Below are 15,556 nucleotides of genomic sequence, written 5' to 3' on the forward strand. Positions count from 1 at the left end.
TTAGGATCACCACTTTATTTTAAGAACGTGAAAGGTCAGAATAATAGTAGAGAGAATGATTTACTTCAGCTTTTATTTCTTTAATCACATTCCCAGTGGGTCAGAAGTTTACATACACTCAATTAGTATTTGGTAGCATTGCCTTTAAATTGTTTAACTTGGGTCAAAGTTTTGGGTAGCCTTCCAAAAGCTGCCCACAATAAGTTAGGTGAATTTTGGCCCATTCCACTTGACAGAGCTGGTGTAACTGAGTCAGGTTTGTAGGCCTCCTTGCTCACACACACTTTTTCAGTTCTGCCCACAGATTTTCCATGGGATTGAGGTCAAGGATTTGTGATGGCCACTCCAATACCTTGACTTTGTTGTCCTAAAGCCATTTTGCCACAATTTTGGAAGTATGCTTGGGGTCAATGTCCATTTGGAAGACCCATTTGCGACCAAGCTTTAACTTTAACTTTAACTGATGTCTTGAGATGTTGCTTCAATATATCCACATAATTTATTTCCTCATGATGCCATCTATTTTGTGAAGTGCACCAGTCCCTCCTGCAGCGAAGCACTCCCACAACATGATGCTGCCACCCCGTGCTTCACGGTTGGGATGGTGTTCTTCGGCTTGCAAGCCTTCCCCTTTTTCATCCAAACATAACGATAGTCATTATGGCCAAACAGATCTATTTATGGCCAAACAGTTCAACCCAGAGGGCATTTCTCCAAAAAGTACGATATTTGTCCCCATGTGCAGTTGCAAACCGTAGTCTGGCTTTTTTTATGGCGGTTTTGGAGCAGTGGCTTCTTCCTTGCTGAGCAGCCTTTCAGGTTATGTTGATATAGGACATGTTTTACTGTGGATATAGATACTTTTGTACCTGTTTCCTTCAGCGTCTTCACAGGGTCCTTTGCTGTTGTTCTGGGATTGATTTGCACTTTTCGCACCAAAGTACGTTCATCTCTAGGAGACAGAACGTGTCTCCTTCCTGAGCGGTATGACAGCTGTGTGGTCCCATGGTGTTTATACTTGTGTACTATTGTGTGTACAGATGAACGTGGTACCTTCAGGCGTTTGGAAATTTCTCCCAAGGATGAACCAGACTTGTGGAGGTCTACACATTTTTTTCTGAGGTCTTGGCTGATTTGTTTTGATTTTCCCATGATGTCAAGCAAAGAGGCACTAAGTTTGAAGGTAGGTCTTGAAATACATCCACAGGTACACCTTTAATTGACTCAAATTATGTAAATTAGCCTATCAGAAGCTTCTAAATTCATGACATAATCTTCTGGAATTTTCCAAGCTGTTTAAAGGCACAGTCAATTTAGTGTATGTAAACTTCTGACCCACTGGAATTATGATACAGTGAGTTATAAGTGAAATAATCTTTCTGTAAACAATTGTTGGAAAAATTACTTGTGTCATGCACAAAGCAGATGTCCTAACCGACTTGCCAAAACTATAGTTTGTTAACAGGAAATTTGTGGAGTGGTTGAAAAACAAGTTTTAATGACTCCGACCTAAGTGAATGTAAACTTCAACTGTAAATCCACTTCACTTACTGTAGTTCAATAACCAAAAGATACTTTTTCAAACTCATGTTGCCATGATGTTTAAAAGTTCTTTGGAAAACACGATTGCATGATTTTACTGTAATTTTTTTACCAAAGTTTGAATCTGCACAGTTCTTCCACTAAATTTAATTTTGTACATTTTTCAGTGGAAATTGTTAAAAGTAGTAATTGTGCATTGACCTGCATGGTTTGTTAAACTTTGAAATCAATGTTTTTTGTTAGCATACATTTTAAAGTGAAAAAACGGAGACAAAGTGTAAAACCCCTTGTCATTCACTCCTGAAAAAGCCTTCAGGACTGATATCTAGCTGCACCAAAACATCTACTTATTTCAGGAATCTGTAGCACATGGCACATCATTACAGCTCTAGAACACAGTGAATACAGGTTGAAGGCTCTCTGTACATTCTGTTTGATTGAAGATTATTCATCAGAATTTAGAATGCATCCACTGTACTGTACACAACTTAAATGTTACAAAAACATTTTTTTAGCATATGTTGATTTGGATGCATGAAAATAATGACATAGCTGGGAGAGGAAATGTATAGAATATGCAAATAGCACTAACACATGAACTGTGGATAGATCCCATGCCAGAAAGGACAGAACTATATAGTGCACTACTTTTGACCATAGGGATCAAATCCAGAACAGCTTAGCCAATCAACCATCCCAGATTTTTTTATTTCACCTTCATTTAACCAGGTAGGCCAGTTGACAACAAGTTCTCATTTACAACTGCGACCTGGCCAAGATAAAGAAAAGCAGTGCGACAAAAACAACAACAGAGTTACACATGGGATAAACAAAATTACATACGATAACATAATAGAACATCTGTATACAGTGTATGCAAATGAACTATTTACCTAGAAGGCTTAAAATCAGGAAACAATGGAACTAGCAATGGTACATGTACTGAGTAGTGATGAGAAATTACCAATAATGTTAGCTTGATTGCCGGTGTGCACAGCCTATACACACACACACACACACACACACACACACACACACACACACACACACACACACACACACACATGGCATGGTTGGCACTGCCACCTAACCTAAGCCCTGGCTAGCTTCATCGACTAAATTCAACTCTATACCCCACACATCATCATGGAAACGGAACCTCTATTGTGGGACAGTGAGGCTCCACTTGAGGGGTCCTGGCAAGTCCAAATGAGTAAAAGCTCTTGTCTGTCCTAAATGCACTACATAGGGAATAGGGTGCCACTTGGGATGCAAATCAGTGTCCCAACAGACAGGGGAAAGTGAGGGGGTCATTAATTCCACTGAGGAGGATTGTGGAGAGCCACAAACCAGCTCTCTGGAAGTTTCAAGTTAGCAATCTAGTTCAAATTCTGTTATAGCAAATGTAACAACAATGTAGGCCTACTTTACAGACTACTTTCAAACGCTGCACACTAGTTTATACAGAAATGTAAATGTTTACACATTGCCACCCGCAAGCGCAACAATGTAATAAATTAATTCTCAGCATTGAGAAGGATATAAAATGTTCGTTGCATGCTTGACAACATCCTGATACTAGGAGCGGCCTACGTCACTTTACCTCGGAACAGGTGAACCAACGATGAAAAGCAGACTCGCGGAATGTTTCAGCTTTCTCAAAAAAACGATGTTGCTTCACTGTGACGCCTGTCAAAACAACCAACTGAAGTCAATGTAATTTGCGTTTGCAAAATGTTTATATTTTTTACGGCGGTATAATTCTCGTCAACGTCACCGGTGCTCTGGCAACAGGTAGCAGCTGGAAGCTACAGCCAGTAGTTTGGGAGTGGTTTGTTGGTAGCCTAAGTTTCTGATTAACTCTTTCCTTTCTGGTTACAGTAGGTATGTATTTGAACCAGCCGAACTAACCGGTTTCTAACCTGTTCTGTGGTTGCCCCACCAACTCCCCTAACCCCCACCCACATTCACGAAAGTAAAAAAGAAGAGGAAAGAAAAGGTAGAAAGAGGATTCCGCTTTTGGGAAATCTCAGATAGTCAAATGTTCCAATCAAATTGCATAGGTCCATACACCTAACAGTGATTGTGTCCTGCGAATCGTATTCCAGACAGGTGTACCAAAAGGACCAGATAGAGCACTTGAATCAGCTGGGCCAGACCCTACAGTTGTATTCTAGGGGCAGTGGCACCCCTTACCCCATTGGACTGGCACACAAAAGCAAAAGGGCTTGTGTATATGAGCTGCCACAGAATATGTTAGGAATCTTTCCATACATTAGCAGGGATTTTACCCTTTCATGGATAACTTGTACATGTCTGTACAAGACAACAGCACAACCTTCAATCAAACTCACTGCATTCTGTTATCCATAAACTCACCATGTATCTTTAATGCAGATCACAAGGTTCACTTACTGAAAGCATCTTTTGAGTCATGCTTTTGGAAACCAGATTGTATAACTATTTCCCTGAATGTGATATAGTTTGTGATTCATTAGCTGAGTCCTGTTGACCATGTTAACTTTTGGGAAATCTGACAGAATAAGTCATATGCCTAGTTCTCATCTGTGATTCATTGTGCATCCCAAATGGCACCCTATTCCTTATAAAGGGCACTACTTTTGAACAGAGGCCCTGGTTAAAAGTAGTGCACTGTATATGGCCCTCAAACTCAACTCTGGACCTCGAAGCCAGTTCCTCTACGTTTTTTCATTGTTCCCCTCTATTCAGTGACTGATTTAGACCTGGGACACCAGGTGCATGCAATCAGTTATCAGGTAGAACAGAACACCAGCAGGCCCTGGACCACTGGTAAGAGTTGAGTACCCCTGATATATAAGGAATATGGTGCCATTGGGGATGCAAACCATTGAGTATTTCCCAGAGTATAACAATAATTCCTCTGTGAATCTTGGATAAAATCTCTCCTTTTCTTAAGATAAACACAACAGGGTAACGACAATGAACAAACCAAATAGTGAACATAGTGATTCCCAACCTCAGTAATCATTTCTTCAAAACGCTGAGGGAAAAAAACATTGACAGAGCATTGCAAGGCTTGATTACTTCTGTGCTTATCCATCAGACCTCTAATGCTTGTCTGGATGCCAGTTCTACCATGACTGAACAGCACACTCTGATGTCAGAAGTTAGTAATACCAGTTATTTTCTCTGATGTTCCCATCCAACTCACATCCTTTACAAATGGCCTCATGTAAATCATTATAAAGTCAAATAAAATACTTGCATACTATAAATGTATGTAGGATGTTATGAATGTCTACAGTGAAACTTAATCTTACCTGAGCTGTAGGGGAAGGGGCTGTAATGTCAATCGGACCAGAAGTTCGATCCAGGCTCTGCTGTTGTTCTGCTGGTGTTTCAGTTGAACCCAATGATCCAGCCAGTTCTGTTCCCACAAAGTCTGTCAACTGGGGAAGTCTGCTTGTGGGCTCAGGTGAGACATGGAGCTTTAGGGAACAGTGCTGCAACATATCACCAAGACCTTGAGCGTCTGAGGCTGAGGTGAATGAGAAACCTGGAGCCAAACTTCGCCTCTTCAGATCATGTGGCTTGATATCTCTAGTCTCGTTATTGGAGGTCTGCAGTCCCACCATGGTCTTCATGTGCTCATAATGCTTGATATCATCAATGTCGAGTGAGACCCCGAACGTGGACATCCTGAGAGTGGTGGCTCTCGCAGAGTGATCCATGGACATGTGGACCTTTGTCACAGCACCTGACCATTGACCTTTGTTAGACATGTCCAGTGGCTCTCTGTCAGTCGTTGACAGCAAGAATGTGCGACTCTGAGTCCCAGAATTAGTGAGGTCCAGTGGGCCCTGGGTCTTCACAGAGAGCTCCCTCACATACTTGGCAGGGATATAGAAGGGTTTGGTCCTCTGGTCCTTCCGGACATGCCACCAGTAGTCGTTGGTCCTGGAGACCAGGATGTACCTGTGAACATTAGAGGCCCAGAGAGGCAACGTGAAGAATGTGTTTGGGCTGTGCAATGATGCGTGTACTGTGCATGTATTGTTAAGTTCTATCATCTATATCATGTTGTCTGATCTGTTCCTTTGTAATTTTACTTTTTTACCTAAAGACTAATTTCCATTTTGTGAAATATTTTCTGGACAATAAAGATTTTCAATTCAATTACCTCTCGTTGGGCTTGATGGAGACCAGAGCCCCGTCCTTGGCTGTGTACTCATACTCAAACTGCACCTGCACCATCGCCATGTTACTGTAGTTAGGCCTACAGTTACTGTAGTTAGGCCTAGTTAGCCGCTCTGCTGGCTGGAGCCTCTATGTTGAAATGCAGATGGTCACGGTTCAAAAGAGTTCATCTTGGAGCTGGGAACATTCAAAACAGTACATTTAAAATGGGCATATCTGACTTTGTGCGTCTCAAACAGCACCCTATTCTCTTTATAGTGCACTACTTTTTAACCAGGGCACATAGAGAATATGGTGGGCATTTGGGACATACACACATTAAAAACATGATGAAAACAAATTCAGATCCAGTAAACTGAGACAGGCCCCCGGCCATACAGTAGTAGACATTTGGAAACCTCAACATTATCGGAGTCATTGAATTATACACGTGTTTTAATAGGATCTCTGAGGTGGGAGTACTCAGTTACAGAACAGAAGTTAAACATGATTTCATCCACACTAAAGGGGAGACTAGCAGAAGTTAAACATGATTTAATCCCCACCAAAGGGGTCTAGTAGAAGTTAACTATGATTTCCCCCTTAGTGGGACTAGCAGAAGTTAACTATGATTTCCCCCTTAGTGGGACTAACAGAAGTTAACTATGATTTCCCCCTTAGTGGGACTAGCAGAGGTTAAACATGATTTAATCCACACTAAGGGGGCCTAGTAGAAATTAAACTTGATTTAATCCCCACTAAAGTGACCAAGCAGAAGTTAAACATGATTTAATCCCCACTAAGGGGTTTAGCAGAAGTTAAGCATGATTTAATCCCCACTAAAGTGACCAAGCAGAAGTTAAACATGATTTAATCCCCACTAAAGTGACCAAGCAGAAGTTAAACATGATTTAATCCCCACTAAAGTGACCAAGCAGAAGATAAACATGATTTAATCCCCACTAAAGTGACCAAGCAGAAGTTAAACATGATTTAATCCCCACTAAGAAATTAAACATGATTTAATCCCCACTAAGGAGGCCTAGGGGCCTAGCAGAAGTTAAACATGATTTAATCCCCACTAAAGTGACCATGATTTAATCCCCACTAAAGTGACCAAGCAGAAGTTAAACATGATTTAATCCCCACTAAAGTGACCAAGCAGAAGTTAAACATGATTTAATCCCCACTAAAGTGACCAAGCAGAAGTTAAACATGATTTAATCCACACTAAAGGGGGACCAGCATAAATTAAACATGATTTAATCCCCACTAAGGGGGCCTAGCAGAAGTTAAACATGATTTAATCCCCACTAAAGTGACCAAGCAGAAGTTAAACATGATTTAATCCCCACTAAAGTGACCAAGCAGAAGTTAAACATGATTTAATCCCCACTAAAGTGACCAAGCAGAAGTTAAACATGATTTAATCCCCACTAAAGTGACCAAGCAGAAGTTAAACATGATTTAATCCCCACTAAGGGGGCCTAGCAGAAGTTAAACATGATTTAATCCCCACTAAAGTGACCAAGCAGAAGTTAAACATGATTTAATCCCCACTAAAGTGACCAAGCAGAAGTTAAACATGATTTAATCCCCACTAAGGGGTTTAGCAGAAGTTAAACATGATTTAATCCCCACTAAGGGGTTTAGCAGAAGTTAAACATGATTTAATCCCCACTAAGGGGTTTAGCAGAAGTTAAACATGATTTAATCCCCACTAAGGGGTTTAGCAGAAGTTAAACATGATTTAATCCCCACTAAAGTGACCAAGCAGAAGTTAAACATGATTTAATCCCCACTAAAGTGACCAAGCAGAAGTTAAACATGATTTAATCCCCACTAAAGTGACCAAGCAGAAGTTAAACATGATTTAATCCCCACTAAAGTGACCAAGCAGAAGTTAAACATGATTTAATCCCCACTAAGGGGTTTAGCAGAAGTTAAACATGATTTAATCCCCACTAAGGGGTTTAGCAGAAGTTAAACATGATTTAATCCCCACTAAGGGGTTTAGCAGAAGTTAAACATGATTTAATCCCCACTAAGGGGTTTAGCAGAAGTTAAACATGATTTAATCCCCACTAAGGGGTTTAGCAGAAGTTAAACATGATTTAATCCCCACTAAAGTGACCAAGCAGAAGTTAAACATGATTTAATCCCCACTAAAGTGACCAAGCAGAAGTTAAACATGATTTAATCCCCACTAAGGGGTTTAGCAGAAGTTAAACATGATTTAATCCCCACTAAAGTGACCAAGCAGAAGTTAAACATGATTTAATCCCCACTAAGGGGTTTAGCAGAAGTTAAACATGATTTAATCCCCACTAAAGTGACCAAGCAGAAGTTAAACATGATTTAATCCCCACTAAAGTGACCAAGCAGAAGTTAAACATGATTTAATCCCCACTAAAAGGGACTAGCAGAAGGTAAACATGATTTAATCCACACTAAAGGGGGACCAGCATAAAATAAACATGATTTAATCCCCACTAAGGGGTCTAGCAGAAGTTAAACATGATTTAATCCCCACTAAAAGGGACTAGCAGAAGGTAAACATGATTTAATCCACACTAAAGGGGGACCAGCATAAAATAAACATGATTTAATCCCCACTAAGGGGTCTAGCAGAAGTTAAACATGATTTAATCCCCACTAAAAGGGACTAGCAGAAGGTAAACATGATTTAATCCACACTAAAGGGGGACCAGCATGAAATAAACATGATTTAATCCCCACTAAGGGGTCTAGCAGAAGATAAACATGATTTAATCCCCACTAAAAGGAACTAGCAGAAGGTAAACATGATTTAATCCACACTAAAGGGGGACCAGCATAAAATAAACATGATTTAATCCCCACTAAGGGGTCTAGCAGAAGATAAACATTATTTAATCCCCACTAAAAGGGACTAGCAGAAGGTAAACATGATTTAATCCACACTAAAGGGGGACCAGCATAAAATAAACATGATTTAATCCCCACTAAGGGGTCTAGCAGAAGATAAACATTATTTAATCCCCACTAAAAGGGACTAGCAGAAGGTAAACATGATTTAATCCACACTAAAGGGGGACCAGCATAAATTAAACATGATTTAATCCCCACTAAAGTGACCAAGCAGAAGTTAAACATGATTTAATCCCCACTAAAGTGACCAAGCAGAAGTTAAACATGATTTAATCCACACTAAAGGGGGACCAGCATAAATTAAACATGATTTAATCCACACTAAAGGGGGACCAGCATAAATTAAACATGATTTAATCCACACTAAAGGGGGACCAGCATAAATTAAACATGATTTAATCCACACTAAAGGGGGACCAGCATAAATTAAACATGATTTAATCCACACTAAAGGGGGACCAGCATAAATTAAACATGATTTAATCCACACTAAAGGGGTCTAGCAGAAGATAAACATGATTTAATCCACACTAAAGGGGGACTAGCAGAAGATAAACATGATTTAATCCCCACTAAAGGGGCCTAGCAGAAGTTAAACATGATTTAATCCCCACTAAGGGGTCTAGCAGAAGATAAACATTAATTAATCCCCACTAAAAGGGACTAGCAGAAGGTAAACATGATTTAATCCCCACTAAGGGGTCTAGCAGAAGATAAACATTATTTAATCCCCACTAAAAGGGACTAGCAGAAGTTAAACATGATTTAATCCCCACCAAGGGGTCTAGCAGAAGATAAACATTATTTAATCCCCACTAAAAGGGACTAGCAGAAGGTAAACATGATTTAATCCACACTAAAGGGGGACCAGCATAAAATAAACATGATTTAATCCACACTAAACGGGGACTATCAGAAATTAAACATGATTTCATCCCCAGTAAGGGGGGCTAGAATACATTAAACATGATGTAATCCACACTAAGGGGGTCTAGCAGAAGTGTTGTTCTAAGGGAATCTCATGTTAAAATAATAATGCACATTAACAGTACATCAAACCTTTACAATAAAACTAATGTCATTCAAGGCTTGACAATACAGTAGGTATTCATACCTGGAGGTGGGCATACAGCCAGAAGACTTGTACAAACTCTGTCCTCTACTCTCTGAATGTTCAGTGGATCCCAGACGTTAGAGTAAGTTTAATAAATCTACCATTAGCATTAATTCCCATCCTATTACACCTGGTAAATATTTCTCTTTTAGCATCTATTTTCCATCACATTTACAGTTCACTTGTCCAAGAAAGTTTTGAGCTCCTGTAGTGTCGGTTATAAAGCCTAGTTGTCTACCACGGGGCTGTGTGTGTGTGCACAGGTTTCAACTTGCCTGACTGCCTCTGTATCATTTCCTGTTCTACTGACTGTGTAAAGGAATAACACTGAGAGAATGGAGACTGGGGGACAGGAACACACACAGAGAGCTATGAAAAATGGGAGTGACTCAATATATAGTTCTATTCAGTCCCTCATGAAACATCATCTGGTTCTCCTAGGAGTCTGTGACCAAACTGACTGTTACTTCCCTTTAGAACTACAGTGGGAATATTATCTGGTTATAGGCTAACAGCCATATGAAATTGATAAATTACAAACAAATATGTGTGTCTCCTATGGGCCCTGGTCAAAAGTAATGCACTATATAGGGAATTAGGTACTGTTTGGTATGCAGTAATTGTCAATAAGTGTTGTCAATAAATACCCTCTAGCCTACATGCCAGTGTGAGTTTCTGCTGGTTTAGCATTATATGGCAGTTGGCCAAAAAGGGGAAGCAAACACTGGAATCAAGATTATTTCAGATCTTGGTTTTGTTAGGAATCACATTTGTTTAGCCTCAGAATATTTTCATCTGGCCTCTAAAGAAAAGCAAGTCAGTAAATTGTACAGTAAAACCATGCCTCGCCCATTCTCTATAGGAGTGTTTCCCAACAGCACACGTTGTTGTTGTAGTCCCGGACAAGCACACCTGATTCAACTTGTCAAATAATCATCAAGACCTTGAGTTTTTTTTGTTACCTTTATTTAACTAGGCAAGTCAGTTAAGAACAAATTCTTATTTTCAATGATGGCCTAGGAACAGTGGGTTAACTGCCTTGTTTGGGGGCAGAGTGACAGATTTGAACCTTGTCAGCTCGGTGATTCGATCTTGCAACCTTTCGGTTACTAGTCCAACACCACTAGGCTACCTGCCACCCTAGTTGAATCAGGTGAGTTTGTCAGGGGCAACAACAAAAATGTGTGCTGTTGGGAATACTGGAAGACTGGAGACACTGGCCTAGAGGAGGATGTGACAGAGGTTGGATGCCTGAATTTCCCTCTGTGGGGAATTTAAGACATAATATTTAAAGAAACAAGACCAATGTATATCTGGTTTGTCACAGAAACTCTATTTCTGCGTTCCTGCCGCTCTGTCCTTCAGTCTACACTACACACCAAAACTATGCACTTTAGTGACTACATTACCGACAACCCCCAGCCATGTAACCTCTGACCTTAGTGATGACAACATCTTTCTTCTGGCTGAGGTGGTGACAGGGGTCCACACATTGTGTAGATCCCTGCCTACAGACAGAAACTAAAACAAGAGGCTCCCACGCTGAGGTCTGTCCAACGCTGGTCCGACCAAGCTGACTCCACACTCCAAGACTGCTTCCATCACGTGGACTGGGATATGTTTCGTATTGCGTCAGGTTCATTAGAACGTGCGTTGAAGATGTCGTTCCCATAGCAACGATTAAAACATTCCCTAACCAGAAACCGTGGATTGATGGCAGCATTCGCGTGAAACTGAAAGCGCGAACCACTGCTTTTAATCAGGGCAAGGTGACTGGTAACATGACCGAATACAAACAGTGCAGCTACTCCCTCCGCAAGGCTATCAAACAAGCTAAGCGTCAGTACAGAGACAAAGTAGAATCTCAATTCAACGGCTCAGACACAAGAGGCATGTGGCAGGGTCTACAGTCAATCACGGACTACAAGAAGAAATCCAGCCCAGTCACGGACCAGGATGTCTTGCTCCCAGGCAGACTAAATAACTTTTTTGCCGGCTTTGAGGACAATACAGTGCCACTAACACGGCCTGCAACAAAAACATGCGGACTCTCCTTCACTGCAGCCGAGGTGAGTAAGACATTTAAACGTGTTAACCCTCGCAAGGCTGCAGGCCCAGACGGCATCCCCAGCCGCGCCCTCAGAGCATGCGCAGACCAGCTGGCCGGTGTGTTTACGGACATATTCAATCAATCCCTATACCAGTCTGCTGTTCCCATATGCTTCAAGAGGGCCACCATTGTTCCTGTTCCCAAGAAAGCTAAGGTAACTGAGCTAAACGACTACCGCCCCGTAGCACTCACTTCCGTCATCAAGAAGTGCTTTGAGAGACTAGTCAAGGACCATATCACCTCCACCCTACCTGACACCCTAGACCCACTCCAATTTGCTTACCGCCCAAATAGGTCCACAGACGATGCAATCTCAACCACACTGCACACTGCCCTAACCCATCTGGACAAGAGGAATACCTATGTGAGAATGCTGTTCATCGACTACAGCTCGGCATTCAACACCATAGTACCCTCCAAGCTCGTCATCAAGCTCGAGACCCTGGGTCTCGACCCCGCCCTGTGCAACTGGGTACTGGACTTCCTGACGGGCCGCCCCCAGGTGGTGAGGGTAGGCAACAACATCTCCACCCCGCTGATCCTCAACACTGGGGCCCCACAAGGGTGCGTTCTGAGCCCTCTCCTGTACTCCCTGTTCACCCACGACTGCGTGGCCACGCACGCCTCCAACTCAATCATCAAGTTTGCGGACGACACAACAGTGGTAGGCTTGATTACCAACAACGACGAGACGGCCTACAGGGAGGAGGTGAGGGCCCTCACAAAACTAAGGAGATGATTGTGGACTTCACGAAAAAGCAGAGGGAACACCCCCTATCCACATCGATGGAACAGTAGTGGAGAGGGTAGCAAGTTTTAAGTTCCTCGGCATACACATCACAGACAAACTGAATTGGTCCACTCACACAGACAGCATCGTGAAGAAGGCGCAGCAGCGCCTCTTCAACCTCAGGAGGCTGAAGAAATTTGGCTTGTCACCAAAAGCACTCACAAACTTCTACAGATGCACAATCGAGAGCATCCTGGCAGGCTGTATCACCGCCTGGTACGGCAACTGCTCCGCCCACAACTGTAAGGCTCTCCAGAGGGTAGTGAGGTCTGCACAACGCATCACCGGGGGCAAACTACCTGCCCTCCAGGACACCTACACCACCCGATGTTACAGGAAGGCCATAAAGATCATCAAGGACATCAACCACCTGAGCCACTGCCTGTTCACCCCGCTATCATCCAGAAGGCGAGGTCAGTACAGGTGCATCAAAGCTGGGACCGAGAGACTGAAAAACAGCTTCTATCTCAAGGCCATCAGACTGTTAAACAGCCACCACTAACATTGAGTTGCTGCTGCCAACACACTGACACTGACACTGACTCAACTCCAGCCACTTTAATAATGGGAATTGATGGGAAATGTAAATATATCACTAGCCACTTTAAACAATGCTACCTTATATAATGTTACTTACCCTACATTATTCATCTCATATGCATACGTATATACTGTACTCTATATCATCGACTGCATCCTTATGTAATACATGTATCACTAGCCACTTTAACTATGCCACTTTGTTTACATACTCATCTCATATGTATATACTGTACTCGATACCATCTACTGTATCTTGCCTATGCTGCTCTGTACCATCACTCATTCATATATCCTTATGTACATATTCTTTATCCCCTTACACTGTGTATAAGACAGTAGTTTTGGAATTGTTCGTTAGATTACTAGTTGGTTATTACTGCATTGTCGGAACTAGAAGCACAAGCATTTCGCTACACTCGCATTAACATCTGCTAACCATGTGTATGTGACAAATAAAATTTGATTTGATTTGATTTGGTCCTCTGCTGCTGGGTTCCAAGCCTGGTACACACACACACGTACACACACACATCTCAGAGTGTCTGTTACTGCATGTTACACACATCTCTGTGTGTATGTCTGTTACTGCAAGGTACTCACACTCACTGGGTCCATGAGAAAGACGGGTGAAGTGGCAGTGAGGTTTACCCCCCTCCGGCTTTGAGTGACAACAGCATGATCAATGGGCTCCCGAGTGTGCCGCTCTGTATCTCCTAGATGACCTGAGCCCGCCTCTTCTGGCTCATTGTGCCATCCAGACACAAACGGGAGAGCGAGTTGAAAAGGCCAGCTCTTATTGAGCAGTTTCAGCACCCCTGAACCATTAATTTGTTGTAATTGCCAAACACCCCTTATATCTTATTAGTGTACCTTTAAGTCACACCACTTGTACTGGCCATCGTTCGCCATTCCCCGCGCTCCTCACTCAATCTAGCAAATGCCGTCAGAGTGAGATCGAGGTAAAATAAGAATGGACTCACTGGACTATTCCTCATGTTTCTTTTATTTGACCTGTGTTTAGTGTGTGCATGTAATTATAAGTACTCTCCAACATGTCATGGAGTTTTAGTTGGGTATTTCTAAGACAGAAAAGTATTTACCATATTCATAAGGTTTATAAAGTTATTCCTATTCCATGTGAGTCATGCTGCTTCTAGCCTGCTAGCCAAGATATTAGCCAGTCATGCTAGCTCATAATGTTGTGTACCACATGCCTCATTAAGGATAGCACACACACACACACACACACAGTGCATTCGGAAAGTATTCAGACCCCTTCACTTTTTTTCCATTTTGTTACAGCCTTATTCTAAAATGTATTAAATAAATGAACAAATCTGCCTTCCGAGTGGCGCAGCGGACTAAGGCACTGCATCGCAGTGTTGCGCAGTCACTACAGCCTGGGGTTCGAGATTTCACTACAGCCCAGGCTGTGTCATTACCGGCCGTGACCGGGAGTACAATAGGGTGGCGCACAATTGGACCAGCATCATCTGGGTTAGGGAAGGGTTTGGTCAGGGGGGCCTTACTTGGCTCATCGTGCTCCAGTGACTACATGTGGCAGGATGGGCACCTGCAGGCTGACTTCGGTCGTTTTCTCTGACACATTGGTGCAGCTGGCTATAATCGAATTATAATCGAATTACAGTATTATCATACATGTAAATCCATGTTGACTCTATTCTTTCTTTTTTTGATAGGAAATTGTTGATGAACCTACAGTTGATCTATTCATAAAAGAATGCAGGTAATCATTGCTGATGACAAATATGGGCAGTGTGATTTTCAGATTTAAAAAATAGATTTTCTGTTACTGCATACAGGATGAGGGTTTACTCGATTCGAGCACTAAGACGTGTACCACAAACAGTCTACTGGCTATGTGACATTCAGATTGTGTTTTATATAGGATACTGTTTCAGATGGCTGATTCTCACAACAGCTGGTTGGGGATGTTCATCAGAACACCTATGTGGTAGAAGAAAACACCTAGGCCCAACGTGTTTAAGGAACTTTCCATTCCATCTGGTTAATGTATACCTATTATGACATCTTTGTATCGGATTTTAACTGTTAAATATCTTTAAAATCTAAGATGAAGAAAGTTTGAATGGTATGGAAATTCCATTTGCTTTTGAATACCAGCATCAAAACTTTGTTCACCAAGTAAAATAAACTAATCTCACTCGTATTTTGGGAATAGTTGTTCCAACTAGCCTGTGTACCAGTCAGTTTGTGCTTTCATTCCACTCCTTGACGGCATAGATCGCGTAAACAGGCTAGACCATTTATTTTTTAGGTATGAAACTATTGGCATGATGCTTTAGTGCCTTGCTACATGATTGTGCAACCTTGCCATATCCATCACTGATTAAATAGAAACAAAATG

At 41.8% G+C, this 15,556-nt stretch overlaps 1 protein-coding gene across 4 annotated transcripts in view; it reads right to left on the bottom strand.

Moving 5' to 3' along the window:
• The window catches only part of LOC112261406 (rho GTPase-activating protein 15-like), a 49,613-nt gene extending 39,621 nt beyond the window's left edge, over positions 1-9,992 (bottom strand). For 2 of the 4 annotated variants that reach the window (XM_042327150.1, XM_042327146.1), the window contains exons 1-3: positions 9,725-9,991; positions 5,705-5,898; positions 4,845-5,499 (exon numbers count right to left, since the gene is read on the bottom strand). In XM_042327150.1, coding sequence (XP_042183084.1) covers positions 4,845-5,499; positions 5,705-5,784 — 735 coding nt within the window. In that variant the 5' untranslated portion in view covers positions 5,785-5,898; positions 9,725-9,991. Of the gene's footprint in view, positions 1-4,844; positions 5,500-5,704; positions 5,899-9,724 lie in introns of all 4 variants that reach the window. The other 2 variants (XM_042327142.1, XM_042327139.1) reach the window with 2 other exon arrangements.
• Positions 9,993-15,556: the final 5,564 nt, after the last annotated feature.

Source organism: Oncorhynchus tshawytscha, linkage group LG01, assembly GCF_018296145.1.
Source record: "Oncorhynchus tshawytscha isolate Ot180627B linkage group LG01, Otsh_v2.0, whole genome shotgun sequence".
Classification (NCBI taxonomy): domain Eukaryota; kingdom Metazoa; phylum Chordata; class Actinopteri; order Salmoniformes; family Salmonidae; genus Oncorhynchus; species Oncorhynchus tshawytscha.